General features: G+C 44.7%; 1 protein-coding gene across 1 annotated transcript in view; it reads right to left on the reverse strand.

The window, feature by feature from the left end:
* Positions 1–6: 6 nt before the first annotated feature.
* PSMD13 (proteasome 26S subunit, non-ATPase 13) overlaps positions 7–15,528 on the reverse strand; it is a 16,419-nt gene continuing 897 nt past the window's right edge. Inside the window, exons 2-13 of the mRNA XM_015413918.1 lie at positions 12,348–12,426; positions 11,511–11,545; positions 11,337–11,392; positions 11,055–11,098; positions 10,744–10,830; positions 9,560–9,731; positions 8,550–8,629; positions 8,337–8,462; positions 6,740–6,802; positions 2,226–2,306; positions 1,801–1,917; positions 7–557 (exon numbers count right to left, since the gene is read on the reverse strand). Coding sequence (XP_015269404.1) covers positions 462–557; positions 1,801–1,917; positions 2,226–2,306; positions 6,740–6,802; positions 8,337–8,462; positions 8,550–8,629; positions 9,560–9,731; positions 10,744–10,830; positions 11,055–11,098; positions 11,337–11,392; positions 11,511–11,545; positions 12,348–12,426 — 1,036 coding nt within the window. The 3' untranslated portion in view covers positions 7–461. The remainder of the gene's footprint in view (positions 558–1,800; positions 1,918–2,225; positions 2,307–6,739; positions 6,803–8,336; positions 8,463–8,549; positions 8,630–9,559; positions 9,732–10,743; positions 10,831–11,054; positions 11,099–11,336; positions 11,393–11,510; positions 11,546–12,347; positions 12,427–15,528) is intronic.

Consider the following 15,528-nt stretch of genomic DNA (forward strand, 5'->3'; position numbering starts at 1 on the left):
TGCCTGACAGTGGTGGGGTGGCCCTTCCCTTGTGCACCCCACGTGCAAAATGGAAGTTTTGCTGCCACTCCATTGCTGAGTTAGAGACCTCCATGGTTAGCACAGAGCTCCCAACATCCCAGCATCCTCCATCACAACAGCCCCAAACCAAGACCAATTAAATCCACCATTATGGAACCCTTATTCCCCCTCCCACACACACACCTTTGGTGACAGCAGGGTGGGAGTTCCCTTGGTGAGCACTAGTTCAATGCTAGCACATAAATAGGGAATTCCCGACTCCAAGCACCAAAGGGTTATGCAGCAAAGGCCACTTAGTCCTCTGTACAAGCATCAGAGAAGTAGTTCTTCCCCTCCTCCCCTAGCCCCCATTTTTAATAGAATTCATACAGAGTCAGTGGTCAGGGCACTGCCAGTTTCAGCAACAGTACAAGACACTCTTCCAGCCAGTACAAGGTCCTTTATGTTAGGATATCGTGGGCTTGGTGTTCTACCAGCATCTCCATGCTCTTCACATCTGTGCACCAGAATTCCAGGCGGTCTTTCATGCCCTTTATCTAGGAAGCAAATCCACAAGCACTTTAGAACCGGGAAACATGGAAGTTAACAGGGGTTGTAGAGGTTAGGGACACAAGAACTGAAGCTTTTCTCTATCAGAATGTTTCCCAGGACAGCCAGGATTATTAGAGACGTTAACATGCAGCATGTCTCCCAGTAGTGTCTTTTATTTTCTGAAATTCATTTCATCCTGATAGCGAGATATTTATCTTATATATAGTTTTGACGGTACCATAATTAGGTAGGAAGACGCAGAGGATCAATCTGAATAAACTTGATTTTGCCGGCTCAACAAAGGGCTTACATAAGGCACAGTAACTGACACAGAAGAGGAATGTTTTACCAGTGCTTCCCTCTCCTCCCATCCTACACAGAGATAAGCTTTTCCCCTATAACACTCTGGCTAAAAATTCATTACAACCCGAAGGGTTTAATACCTTACCTATTAGCCTCGGACCCTCACCCTGCCTGGTCCACACAAATTCTTAATAAGTTAAATCAGATTGGCCTATTACCAGAAGATCTCTTCTATGGGAGCCTATGCAAGGCAGGAACAGCTGTCGCGCAGAGGCTTTGTGATGTTGAATCACAAAATGAAGAAGCCTCGCTACCCGAGAACTTCAGAAATATAAAATCTTGGCCTCATTTTACTGTCGCCCCTTATTTAGTTAACATTACCCATGAACCCTACAGATGGGCCTTTCCAGAACCCGTTTTGAGGCACTCCCTTCCGCTGTACTGCAAGGTAAATTCACTCGAGTTCCAATGCATGAACGTAGATGCCCATGCATGGCTAATATGCTGGAATCAGTTACTCATGTCCTCCTGTTCTGCAGATTCTATCGGGAGAAACGAGACCATCTTATACTACCCCTTTTGTCTAGATTTCGCCCTCTGCAGTCTTATCTTGACTTTAGGCCAGAAGTCCTTTGTAAATCCCTCCTAGAAGACGTCCAGAGCTCAGTGACTTACGCTGTGGCAAAATTTTGTTGCTTAGCTATTAGGAAACGTAAACTTATTTTAGCTGAAAAAACTGTATGATTCTCTTATTTTACTAATGTTATTAATTTTCTCTTGTTAATGCTTTTATACAATTCCTATGTTTTTACTGTTTTAATTCTTCCTATATCAGAATTGTACTGTTTTACTGGCTTTTGCTGTAATAAATTAGATCGCTTTTCCCCTCAAGACTCCAGGCCAACCAGAAAAAGGGTGTAGCATCAAGATCTCAGCCATGATTACCTGTTGTAAATCCAGCACCCGTGGTTGGACCCATGTCATGTGAACTTTTTTATCCACTTCATCAATACTGCCCTTTACTAAACCCACTGAAAGTGCCTTCATCACCAACAGCTCCACCTGCAGAAGAAAATAAGAACCTTTGCTGGCTTCAGAAAGTTCTCAACTGTTCTCAAGCAAATCACTGTACAACTGAACAGTAGAAGTATTTGTTAGAAATCAAAATAAAGCCATTAATAAGAACAGAAAAAATAAAGTATTGAAACTTTAGTCTCTGTAACTACTTGCCTAGAAGCTGTTCACCAACCTGAATTTAACAAAGAATATTTTAAATGAATCACCTGAAGTTTTTTAACAGTGAATGAATACACTCAACCGAAGCTCAGGACCTTTGGCTTCTTCATATATCAGTTCACAGAGCAACTCACCTCATTCACAGTGACTTTGGCACTCTTAGCAATCTCCTCAAAAGTGAGTTGTCTGTGATTTGCTGGTCGAGTGAAGGTCATCTGCAGGCAAGTAAAATTAAGGTTAATTTAGCCTCAACTCAGGGGCTGCGGTGGCTCAAGTGGTTAAGACGCTGAACTGCAGACCGGAAGGTCAGCTGTTCAGCAGTTCGAAACCCGAGTGCTGCATGACTGAGTGAGCGCCCGTCTCTGGCCCTAGCTCCTGCCAACCTAGCAGTCCGAAAGCAAGACATTGCAAGTAGAAAACAGGTATCGCTTCGGTGGGAAGGTCACAGCGTTCCATGCGCCTCGGCGTCTAGTCATGCTGGCCACATGACCACAGAAAGGTCTTCGGACAGCTCTGGCTCTTTGGCTTGGAAACAGAGATGAGCACCGCATCCCTAGAGTCGGAGTCGACTGGCTTTCGAACAAGGGAAACCTTTACCTTTACCTAGCCTCAACTCCAAAGAAAGATATTCTCTTAAAAACCCCAAATCAGCATAAAAGCTTTTTTTTACTTACCCTCGTCATGAATGAGGTCATTTGTCCTAAGAAAATACACCCACTTGTGGGCACAGTCATAAACCACCTTACGTTACAGCCAGGAAGGGCTTAGAAGGTGATCAGTAGCTGGGAAGAGGCAGAGCCTGGGATTTTAATTTACTCACAGATGCAAGACTCACTCTGGTTGGCTAACTGGGTTTCAGTCGGCATCTAAGGTCCACCCTTCTAAGGAGAATAAGAATACTGCTTACCAACCATTGACATAACCAGGAATAAAAGCAGCTTGTCAGTTGGGAAACTGCGTGGGTGTTGGGAGCGAGAGAAAACACTCTCTATAAGTACACCCAGGGGTCATTTCCTGCGAGAGCGCACAGGAACGGAGCTCCAGCAGTAAGGAGCCCAGGGTGCGGGCACATGCAACAAGCCCCGCCCCCTGCTCCCAGCAGCCCTCAGTCGGGCCACGAGGAGGAAGAAGCAGCAAGGTAAGTTGCAGCACCACCCACTTGCTCGCCTTCAGGTACGAGCTCTCCCTCCTCTGTGAGGGTAGATTTGCGCGTTCCCCCCCCCCCAAATAGCTAGCAATCCAAAACAGTCCAGTGGCACCTTTAAGACCAAGTTTTATTCAGGTACAAGCTCTCCCTCCTCTGCAAGGACAGATCTGCACATCACCCCCCCAATAGCTAGCACTCCAAAACAGTCCAGTGGAGCCTGAGCGGGGGGTGTTGCCTTCTGACACACGTCCGGTGACGTCAGGGGGTGTGACATGTGCAAATAAGGTATGCTAATGAGCTCCTGCACCTCTTTTTCTACGAAATGACCCCTGTGGGGATGGAGGTGGAATACCAGAGTTAGGTAAGCAACATTCTCTTTGTTTATATATATTTATGTCTTTAGAGTTGTTTTTTCCATTCTATGCTGACAGATTTCTGTTCATCTGTGCTGGGCCTCTGTAGAATGGTGAGTGCACACAATCCTTGCACCATTTCCTTACTCCCTTTCTGGTGCCTGACACCAGATGGACAGCATAAAGAACAGGGGTACTCTTTGCGGGGGGGTGGCCCTGACACCTCAAGGGGCTCAGGAGGAGCTTTGGGGAAGTATGGAGAAATTCCACCCAGGGAGAGTGGGATTCCGCAAAAGCTCCTCTCAATCTTTCCAGTTGCCTTGGCTCTCAACGGCTTTCACACAGTGGATGACAAGATCAGCAAGAGGGGGAAGATGCCTAGTGGGGCTTTGAGACAATCCTTACCTGTCTCTGTGAAATAACCGATTGACTAGGCTCCTGCAAGGTCCCTTCCAACTCTAACACTCTATGATTCTGACAAACAAGCTAGATTTTTTTTCACAGCAGGATATGATAAATTCTCTTTAAAAGGCTGGCTGTTATTGAGGGATATGGATGTGAAAAAATCAGCTTGCTGAACAAACCCCAAATAAAAATATGGATTCAGCCGATGCCAAAGTGCTCTGCTGAGTAAGCACCTGAATGAAACCTATGCCAATTTTACATTAGAGGTAAAGGGTTTCCCTTCCTCGAAAGCAAGTCGAATCCGACTCTAGGGTTGCGGTGCTCATCTCCATTTCCAAGCCGAAGAGCCAGCGCTGTCTGAAGATGTTTCCGTGGTCATGTGGCCGGCGTGACTAAACGCCGAGGCGCACGGAACGCTGTTACCTTCCCACTGAAGTGGTACCTATTTATCTACTTGCAATTTCTTGCTTTCGAACTGCTAGGTTGGCAGGAGCTGGGACCAGAGAAGGGAGCTCATGCCGTCATGCAGCACTTGGGTCTCGAACTGCTGAACTACTGACCTTCCAGTCTGCAGTTCATTATTACATTAGAGCCGTTTAAAGAAGCTTCAGACAGCAAACGAGACTTAAAAGACTGACATATAAGGAAACTCTACTATTTTGAAAAACAGGAATTCCACTACGGTCAGTTGGATCAAATTAGGTCATGGATATGCCAGGGTAACGGTACATATCACTTGGATACCAAGTGGTGCTCTTACACAGATGTAGGATTCCAACTTGAATTACCCATTCCTTTGTTTCAGCTGCAGTGGAATGGCCAAAAGTGACAAAGCACAACTCTTTTTGCCTCACAATATAAAAGGAGTGTACCTCCTATCATAACAATAACAGAAGTATTTATTTATTTACTTGTATCCCGCCCTACCCCGCAAGCAACCTCTGGGCGTCTCACAACACACAAATATAACAATTTAAAATATTAAAACATAATATAATAAAAGATTAAAATTCAAATCCATACATAAATCACGAGATGACAATAATACCCTTAAAGCGACCTCGGAAAGTTTTGACCCTTGTATGTGTGCTCATATATACTGATTTTTATCAAGTGGCAAAAATTCCCACCGCTCAATATATTAAAAATACCTGTGAGTGGCACAGGTGAATAGAATGGGGGGGGGGGGGGTGTGGGGTGTGTCTATGGTGTCTGCCGCCTTACCAAAGGCCTGGCGGATCAGCTCTGTTTTACAGGCCCTTGTGGAATGGTTGTAAATCCTGCAGAGCCCTGATCTCAATTGGGAGACTGTTCCACCAGGCCTGGATGAGGCTAAGTGGACATCCTGTGGGCCGGGGATCGCCAGCAGATGTTGATCTGAAGAACACAGAGATCTCCGGGGACATAGCGGGAGAGATGGTCTTGCAGATACGGTGGTCCCAGATTGCACAGGGCTTTAAAGGTTAATACCAGAACCTTGAACTTGATCTGGTACTCAACTGAAAGCCAATGAAGCTGGTGGAGCATAAACTGTATATGTGCTTGTCCCGAGGTCCCAGTAAGGAAACGCGCAGCTGGAGTTTCCGGATCAGTCTCAAGGGTAGCCCTGTGGAGAGTGAGTTACAGTAGTCCAGCCTGGAGGTGACCAAGGCATGGATCTCCCCATGGGGGGAGAGACAGGGGGCCAATTTCCTGAATTGTCAAAGATGGAAAAAATGCTGATCTGGCAACGGTTGTTACCTGGGCCTCCACTGAAAGTGAGGCATCCAAGGTCATACCCAGACTTCTCACCGTTGATGCTGGCACTGACGGCACCCTGTCGAGGGTGGGGAGCCGGATCCCCAGTTCTGTCTCCCCGCAGCTCAGGCACAGGGCCTCCGTGCCACAGCCTCCAGGGCCCTAGCCAGAACCTCTGGGGTGGTACCTGGGTGGCTGTCCATCAGCAGCTATAGCTGGGTGTCATCAGCGTATTGGTGATAACCCAGCCCAAACCTCTGGACCAGCTGGGCAAGAGGGCACATGTCGATGTTAAGTAACATAGGGGAGAGGATGCCACATACCAGTGGGTGGCGTGGTGAGACCTTCTCCCCAAGTGCCACTCTCCGTCCCTGACCTTGGAGAAAAGAGACAAGCCACTGCAAGGCGGTCCCCTTGTATCCCCATGTCGGCACGGCAGTGGGTCAAAGGACTGCAATCGACCATGCCAAACACGGCTGTCGGATTGTCGACTCTCATAGATTACTCCGAGGTCCCCACAGCCTCTGCCAAGAGGCGGCATCATCACGGTGGACACTGAAGCCCCCCAGAACTAAGGGCCTGGTGGAGTCCAAGGCCCAAAGGCTCGGCAGGGTACAGGCTGAAACCAGGTAGCCAAACTCTCTTCAGCCTCCCAGGCCAATCCGTGCCGGAGATTTTTGGTGCAGGGGGAGTGTCCTGAAGGAGAAAGACTCTCAAGTGAGTATCGCCGCCCCCCACCCACCCATTTGTCCAGGATTGATGAAGGACTGAGGAACCTGGGGGGGGGGGGGGAAGGGAGTATAGTCAGTCTGGCACTTTACTTTCCGAAATTCTCTTAGTAGTGTGAAGAACGCAGAAAAAAATAAATAAATCTACATCCGGCCGGAAGAGCTCATTAGATACTTAAGACAAAAACCTATCAAACAACCAAATGAAAATACATTTCCAAATTCAACCAATTCATTAGAGATACTATGTGTCAAACGGATTTCCACTACTGACTCACCTCCATGAGGCACAACAGCTGAATCTTCTGTAGGAGGAGAGTTTCATTTGCAGCCAGGTCTGGCTGTAAAACATAACAGTGCAGAGTCTGGGTTAGTCAAACATCTCGATTTGGATTATATCTAACTTTGGGATACCTCTTGATTCTGGGTGAGCCAGGTTGGGTGGAGAATCTGTTTTGGACTTTGAAAATCCATCGGACTCAGTCTTGCCAGGTAACATCTGGTTTTAGAATCAATGCTTGCAAATGTACTTAGGTTAAATATTCAGAAAGGAGGAGGAGGAGGAGAGTTGGATTTATACCCTGCCCTTCAGTCGGAGTCTCAAAGCAGCTTACAATCTCCTTCCCTTCCTCTCCCCACAACTGACACCCTGTAAGGTAGGTGGAGCTGAGAGAACCCTCAGAGAACTGCTCTTGAGAGAACAGCTCTGAGAGAACTTTGACTGACCCAAGGTCACCCAGCTGGCTACATGTCGAAGAGTGGGGAATCAAACCCGGTTCTCCAGATTAGAGTCCACCGCTCTTAACCACTACACTGAACTGGCTTTATTGTTAAGCAAGGTTTTTAGAGGGGGGTTAGATGGATTCATGGAGGAAATAGCCCTCTCTGACTACAAGCCATGGTGAGTAAAGGGAACTTCCACATACAGAGGCAGTAAACTTCTGAAACCCAGTGTTAGAAGGAAACATCAGAGGATAGCCTTGGCCTCTATGATCTGTTTGTTGGTCCTCCAGGGCAACTGGTTGGCCACTGTGTGAACCAGGATACTGGGCTAAATGGACCACTAGTTGGACCCAGCAGGGTTGGATCCAGCAGAGTGCGTGAACTCTAATCTGGGAGAACCGGGTTTGATTCCCCACTCCTCCACTTGCACCTGGCTGGATCACCTTGGGCAAGCTGTAGTTCTGACAAGAGCTGTCCTTGAAAAAGAGCAGTTTCTGTCAGAGCTCTCTCAGCCCCACCTACCTCACAGGGTGTCTGTTGTGGGGAGGGGAAGGGAAAGGAGTTTGTAAGCTGCTCTGAGACACCTTTGGGTAGTGAAGGTCGGGATATAAATCCAATCTCTTCTTCCTCTTGTGATGTCAGAGACATATCTTACTTTTAAATGCAAACTTCCAACTATATTAGCTCAAAATTTTGACTGCAAAAGGAATATCAAGTAGAATACAGAGGGAGATTTCATTAGTGTGGCTTCCGGTAGCCACATGCAAAAATCAGAAGATGCCCACACAACTTAACACGGAATACAGCCCACCAACTCTGTACAAAAGGCTGCCAATTGCTTGACAATTTTGCAGTCTCAGGCAAGCAGCAAAAACAGGAGGCTTGAGCCCCTTGGTAAGTGGTACTTGGTTTGGTAGGTCACCAGTTGTGTAGGCCTGGATACAGAAACCAAGCTAATGGATGTCTTACAACCTGCTGTTACAAACTAATTATTTAAGTACAAAGAACAAATCAAGATCAGGGTAAGTGTAAAAAAACCAACTGTGCTAACAAAATGGTATAAATCAGGGAAATCATTATTCTGATTATATATAATCATACAGGAACTATGTTACTTTCCCAGAGTGCCATCAGTCCACACCATCCACTCACCTGCTGGCCCCATGCTGACTTCAAAGTCTGGAATTTTTCCACGTTACCACTGTTGAAGGCATAGAGCGTGTCAATCAGCCACTGCCTATCAGTGCTCCTCAAAGACTCCAGTACAGGATGCATAAGCTGAGGAAATAATACAGTGGGACGTCAATGGGACAACAGCAGCCACCTGCCTCTACCCCAATGTTTTAACCAAAAGACTGAACTTACCAGTTCCCCAAAGTTATAGACTCCTTCACCCAGGAGTCCTGCTAATCCTAAAGTAAAGGCTCTCTCCTGCTGGTCAGCCACTGAAAAGGAAAAATCTCTGGCTCAAGTGACAGTCCTACAGTCCTTCCTGCATCCCCAGTAGGAGACACCCAATGGAATGCTGGCAGTAACAGTACCTGTTCTATCTATATTTTGTGTTATGACATACAAACATGTGTGTCCTCTTGTTCTACACACAATAAGCATTCTATGCACAGAAGTGCCAAATTCTCCCGCCAAGACTTTTTTTGGGGGAAAATTACATAATTTAATATCTGCTTATTTGGGATACTTTGTCACATAATGGGGTAGAAGAAGAGAGGGACCCTGCTGGATGCTACTTTTACCACTGGGCTGACTTGGAACATCGTTATCATCCGACTTTGTTGGATGCTACCCCTGCCCTTGGGCCGACTTGAATACCGCCATCATTTGCTGTTTTCATCTACTGATGTTGTTAACTGGGATGTTGTTTTTAACTGTCTTAATTTTGGATTGTTTTATGCTATCTGATCTTGTTAGCCGCCTTGAGCCAGCGTGTCCAGCAAGGCGGGATACAAATAGAAACAATAAAATGAATAAATAAAGAGAGGAAAGGCACAGAAATTGAGAATGGAGGTGATGAGCAAGAATAGTCATAAGAAAGGCATGGGATGGGGACCTAAACAGAACTGCCAAGGGATTCGACTTCCATCTTACTACTTCAGGTTTTACCTGGCTTCGGACAAAGCCCTCCGATTTCCAAGACATGTAACTTGAGAGCTAGAATAGTATTATACATCCCCATATTAACAACTGAAAGATGGTTTTTTCACAACATAGCTACACAAAGATTCCCTTTATCCCACTTCTGACATTATCCCATCAATGACACTGAGGACTGCCTTATCAGCTGAGGAATTCATCCCCACAAATGATGACCTTCATAAGCACAACAGCTGCAGTATGTCCAACTCAGAAAGTATAATTACCTGGCAGATCTTTGACATCTATACATCCCAGGAACCGTAATGCATCCTTATAGTAAGAGGCATGATTCCCAATTGTCTGGTAATACTTGCTGGAGAGATCATAAAAGCGGCTGTGAACAGATGTCACACCAGGAAGGTTATTCAGCATCTCCTCAACCTCCTCAATGGTCTCCTAAAGGAAAAAAGGGATACCTACTTTTAACTCCCGCAAGTATTTTACGCAAATCTGTGCGTCACCATCTTTATGATGCTCTCTCTTTAAAGTCTAAGCAGTAATTAAAGAATCTCCTGCAACAGTTGGTGCATGATGCTCAGCAATATTTGACAGAATCCAAATGCAGTGCAAAACAGATTAACATAAGGATCAGAGTGCATTCAACCACTTAACTTCTGCTGGCAATAGGACTTGCACTACAGAAAGTCTTAATTTCCCTGAAGAAACATATCTACAACTTTTGTACAGATATCTGTGACTACTTAAAGACAATATCTTCATTATCATTTCTATAATTCCTAATTATATATATCTATATTTTAAAAGCCTGATTAAAGGCACAAACAGCTACTAACCCCACCACCAACTCTACTATTATCTTTTTAGTTAGATCCTCTGACAGTGCCAGTCAAACTTAGGAGAAAGGAGGTGGAAGAGTGTAACCAGACCCATACATCTATCCCAAACAGCTGATTAGCACTGGAACACAGTTTCTAACAGGCAAATTCATCAGAATCCCTATGTTATATAAAGGAAATTTCAGCACTAACACCGACATTTTGTAAGGGCCTATGGATTATGATACTGACATGTGCTGATGGCTAAAAAGACATGAAAGCAAAAGGAACCAACTAAATATTTTGAAAACCTGTTCAGCTTTCTAGCCACTTGAAGAAAACTGTTTATCATATTCACAAGCATTCTGTTGAATGATCAACAGACACACTTGTCTGAAAAAACACTATTTTCTAAGTCATATTGCATTTTCAATAAAACACTTCAAAGCTGAACAAAAATCAAAAGGAGTTTTGTCTTTTCCACAGAGTTCAATGCTGAACACACACACACACACAAGCAACAGAAGGGAGAGATACAAAAAAGAGATGAACAAAAGTGCAGATTCCATCCTGTGAAACACAGTCAAAACACGCTGCATTAATAACGACAAAAAATGTTATTATTAACTCACCTTTGTGACTTGTAGATCACCGATATTTAATTTCAACGCACCAATGGCAGTTTTACACAGAATCACAGCTTCATCACTGCTTTTTACCTGTAGCCACAAAATAGATTACACAGCACTGAAAATGATTGTTCTAGCTAGGCAAACCATTTTGGCTTAACCTGATTATGTGTATGGCCTTACTCTTAACCTTAGTCATTTCTGTGATATGAAATGCAGACTGTTGTCTAACGTAGTACATGCATGGAAAACAAGTCCACTCACTGTAATGGACTAAATATATGCATATAGTATATATTAGACAGTGCACATACCTTTTCTCGGGTCTTTTCCAGAAAAGTTAGGGCCACATTAGGATCTAAAGAGCGTAAGCAAGAAGTCACATTAAGGATCCAATGAAATACCTAAATCTATCACAGAAGTCTTGAAACTGAGGGCTTTAGGGACGTTTTTCACCCAGGATTATCCTTGGGAAGAGACCAGACAGGCCTCTGGCTCACTTCTTCCCTCCACAGCTACTAAAGGGCTTTAGAGGTGATGGCTTTATCCATGCACATTCTGATAGATAGCTATAAGGAAATGGAAACGGTATTTACCTGTCATCTGCCGGACTACATGAAGAATGATCTCTACAAGAGACAAAGGGTTCACCCTACAATACAGAGGGGTTAGTGAGAACAACTGATCTTATACAGGTACTTCAAAAATTACATTTAATTTTAAAACTTAATATTAAATTTAAAAAGTGTAAACTACACTAAAAGTTTTACCTGTGTTCAAACTCACTGATGAAATTTTCATAAAGCTGTAGCAAAAGAAAACAAAAAGGATATGTCTTGAGACAACATAAAAAATATTTCAGCTAACAGGTAACTTGGTATCATTACCTATAGGACCTTTTTTACACTGGGAGTAGTTTTTAGCTCACCACTAAGTGTATCAAATGCAGCAGGCATGGTATCAAGCAGAACTCTGGGAAAACAAGGTACATCCTTCTTGGAAGCAAGCGACTCCACAATGTGCCCTCTGAATATACTAAGAACTGTAGAAAGGCATTCACAGCCCACCTGCTCTGGCTCTAAAGATACTACAAGATTCGCCTCTCAAATTTTTGGCTTCTGTAAATGGCCAAAGTCCACAAGTGATAAGGAACATTTGCAGTGGGACAGACCTGTTTACAGATCTGAGCAGTTGCAACTCCCCTACAATCAATATTAGAGCTAATTTTATATCATCAATAAAAAACACCAACATTACACCTTCAGAACAGAATTACTTTTACCAATGGCTCAAGAAGTGTGATTATAAGCCACGTAATAAAGCTCTCTACAGAACAAAAGCTTTTTTCTCAAAACTTACTTTGAAATAAATTGTATTAACGATTAAGATGTAAACTTATGAAATTATATGAAACAACATGCCAAGTAGAGTTGCTGCATGAGTAAGCATACACAAAAAACTGGGAATACTGATTTACTTGATTCCTTGGAGATTGTCTACCTTTTTATTGCTGTTTTTTAAGTCAACAACTGAAAAACATTTGGTGAATGAGAATGCTCAGAATACAATCAAAATGATTAAAATACGTGAAAAAATAGGGTTATTACCTTGATAAGTCCATCTCCTTGGGCAAAGCAGGGGTCTTGCACAAAGTCTAGAACCTGGAGAGTCAGCTGATGCCAGAGTCTAAATAAACACACATGTGCAACAATTGAAAGAGTTAATAAAAAAAAAACCATACACGTGTTGTAAAATGAGAATGGCAGACCAACATATTCACAGGGAACAAAGTCCCTATGTGTCAAAGGATCAACATGAAAGGTTGAAGAATTGGTCTTAGTACCTTAGTGAGTTACAAGCCTGATTTGAACAATACTATTGGCAAGTCTACAACTTAAAATTAGAGCAGTGAAAGCCAACCATATGAAATAAGCCATCACATACTTCCTTATGCAGAATTGACATTTTTTTAAAGCTCTCAGCCTTTATAGTTATGCACAGTATTTTATACAGGCCCTTCAAAGTAGCAGGTAGCCTCTCGTTTTTTAAACAAAAAAGTAACAATTTATTTAACGTATTTATTATATTGTTATCTTTTCAAGCAAATGGTTGAAAAGCAGTTCAAACTGTCGAACAAATGTTCCCTGATCACGGGGTTCTCAACTGAACTGGTTGTAGTTACAACAGAGGGGTACCTTGCTGATGCCTTCCATCCTTCAAGCTAGAACAAGGCTATAAATTTACATCCATTCCTAATCCCACAGTCTGAGCCAACTTGAAGAGAAAATGTGACATTCTTTTAGTATTTTATGAAAGGACGGAGGGGGGGGGGGGAATCTGTGTTCAAATGTTTGTGGGAAAATTCCAAATTATGAGGTATGGGTATATCAGCTATGGTCTAAACTTTCAAGTAAGCAAGAAAGACCAGACACAGCATGATCAACACCAGAAGCTGATTTGAAAACCACTAGGTTTACTAAAATGTGGCAACAGCTCACTCTCAAAAACGTGGAGCTATTTAATAATGCATTACAGAACATGCTCTTTCCCCACCAGGACAATTACTAAAAAATGTCAATAGATTCAGGTGGGGTAGTCATGTTGGTCTGAAGCAACAGGACAAAGTTTGAGTCCAGTGGCACCTTTAAGACCAGCAAAGTTTTATTCAAGGTATAAGCCTTCATGTACAAGCACATTTCCTCAGATACAGTGGAACAGAACCTCCTCAACCATTACTTATAGGGGGATGGGTTGTTGTCAGGAAGGGCCATTTCGAGTCAAGATGCATAAGTACTGGATGATTACAGCTGAGACTGGATGTAAGAAAGATCTGTGAACGGCAGTAAATTAGCATACAAATACAAGAGTTAACAAACAGATGTGGAGACGAGATTTTAGTCCCGTGGCACCTACAAGACAAATAAAGTTCAATTCTGGGTACAAGCGACTGTCAAGTATCCCAAAGCAAATGTTTTATCCCCAAGTCAAGTCTAAGGAAAGTGGCACCTTGTTCTGAAAGGATGGGCGAGGCCCTCCTACATGTCTTCTTGATGAGGTCTGCTGCCTCAGTTTGTCCCCTCTAACACTGCAAAAACACTTCACCTTTGCCAGAAGCAAGAAAGATGAGTGAGCAACACTCACTCTTCATATGGAAGGTGGAGACACGCTGATCCTCTTGATTAAGCTCTGCTGCTAAAGAAACAGTAGTGAGGGCTGCCCAAGGAATGACACCTGTCCAATGCTCCCTCTCAGCTGGGGAGTCCTGTGAGCAAAAATCCTACTTGGTGAGCTGCCGGCATTAAAGTTGTGAGCCAGCGATTGGGCTCCTGAATAAATCAGTTTGCTCTCTGGAGCCCTCTTTCCTGAGTGTGAGCCGGAGGCTAAAAAACTGTGAGCTAGCTCACACTAATGCAGGTTAGAGGGAACACTGGTCCTAACCAATGCTCCCTCTCAGCTGGGGAGTCCTGTGAGCAAAAATCCTACTTGGTGAGCTGCTGGCATTAAAGTTGTGAACGAGTGATTGGGCTCCTGCATCATTCAGTTTGCTCTCTGGAGCCCTCCTGCCTGAGTGTGAGCCGGAGGCTAAAAAGCTGTGAGCTAGCTCACACGAACTCAGCTTAGAGAGAACACTGGTCACAATGAATACTCCCATTAAGCTGTGGGTCCTGTGAGCAGAAATTCTACTTTGTGAGCTGCTGACATTAAAGTTGTGAGCCAGTGATTGGGGTGCTGCATAAATCAGTTTGCTCTCTGGAGCCCTCCTTCCTGAGCTGAGACCCAAACATGTGAGCCGGAGGCTAAAAAGCTGTGAGCTAGCTCACACTGACTCAGCTTAGAGGGAACACTGGTCCTCACCAAGGCTCCCTCTCAGCGGTGGAGTCCTGTGAGCGAAAATTCTCCTTGGTGAGCTCCTGGCATTAATGTTGTGAGCCAGCGACTGGGCTCCTGCATCAATCAGTTTGCTCTCTGGAGCCCCATCCCTTCCTGAGTGTGAGGCTAAAAAACTGTGAGTTAGCTCACACCGACTCAGCTTAGAGGGAACACTGGTCCTCACCAAGGCTCCCTCTCAACTGTGGAGTCCTGTAAGCAAAAATCCTACATGGTGAGCTGCCGGCATTAAAGTTGTGCACGAGTGATTGGGCTCCTGCATCAGTCAGTTTGCTCTCTGGAGCCCTCCTGCCTGAGAAAAAAATGTGTAAGCCACAGGCTAAAAAGCTGTGGGAGCTGGCTCACACTGACTCAGCCGAGAGGGAACACTGGTCCTCACCAAGGCTCCCTCTCAGCTGGGGAGTCCTGTGAGCAAAAATTCTCCTTCGTGAGCTCCTGGCATGAAAGTTGTGAGCCAGCGACTGGGCTCCTGTATGAATTAGTTTGCTCTCTGGAGCCCTCCTGCCTGAGTGGGAGGCTACAGAACTGTGGGAGCTGGCTCACACCAACTCAGCTTAGAGGGAACACTGGTCTTCACCAAGGCTCCCTCTCAGCTGTGGAGTCTGGTGAGCAAAAATTCTCCTTGGTGAGCTCCTGGCATGAAAGTGGTGAGCCAGCGACTGGGCTCCTGCATGAATTAGTTTGCTCTCTGGAGCCGTCCGGCCTGAGTGTGAGCCGGAGGCTAAAAAGCTGTGAGCTGGCTCACACCGACTAAGCTTAGAGGGAACACTGGTCCTCACCAAGGCTCCCTCTCAGCTGTGGAATCTGGTGAGCAAAAATCCTACATGGTGAGCTGCCGGCATTAAAGTTGTGCGCGAGCGATTGGGCTCCTGCATCAGTCAGTTTGCTCTCTGGAGCCCT

This window comes from Gekko japonicus, unplaced genomic scaffold (genome assembly GCF_001447785.1).
Source record: "Gekko japonicus isolate JY-2015 unplaced genomic scaffold, Gekko_japonicus_V1.1 scaffold1701, whole genome shotgun sequence".
Taxonomy (NCBI): Eukaryota; Metazoa; Chordata; class Lepidosauria; order Squamata; family Gekkonidae; genus Gekko; species Gekko japonicus.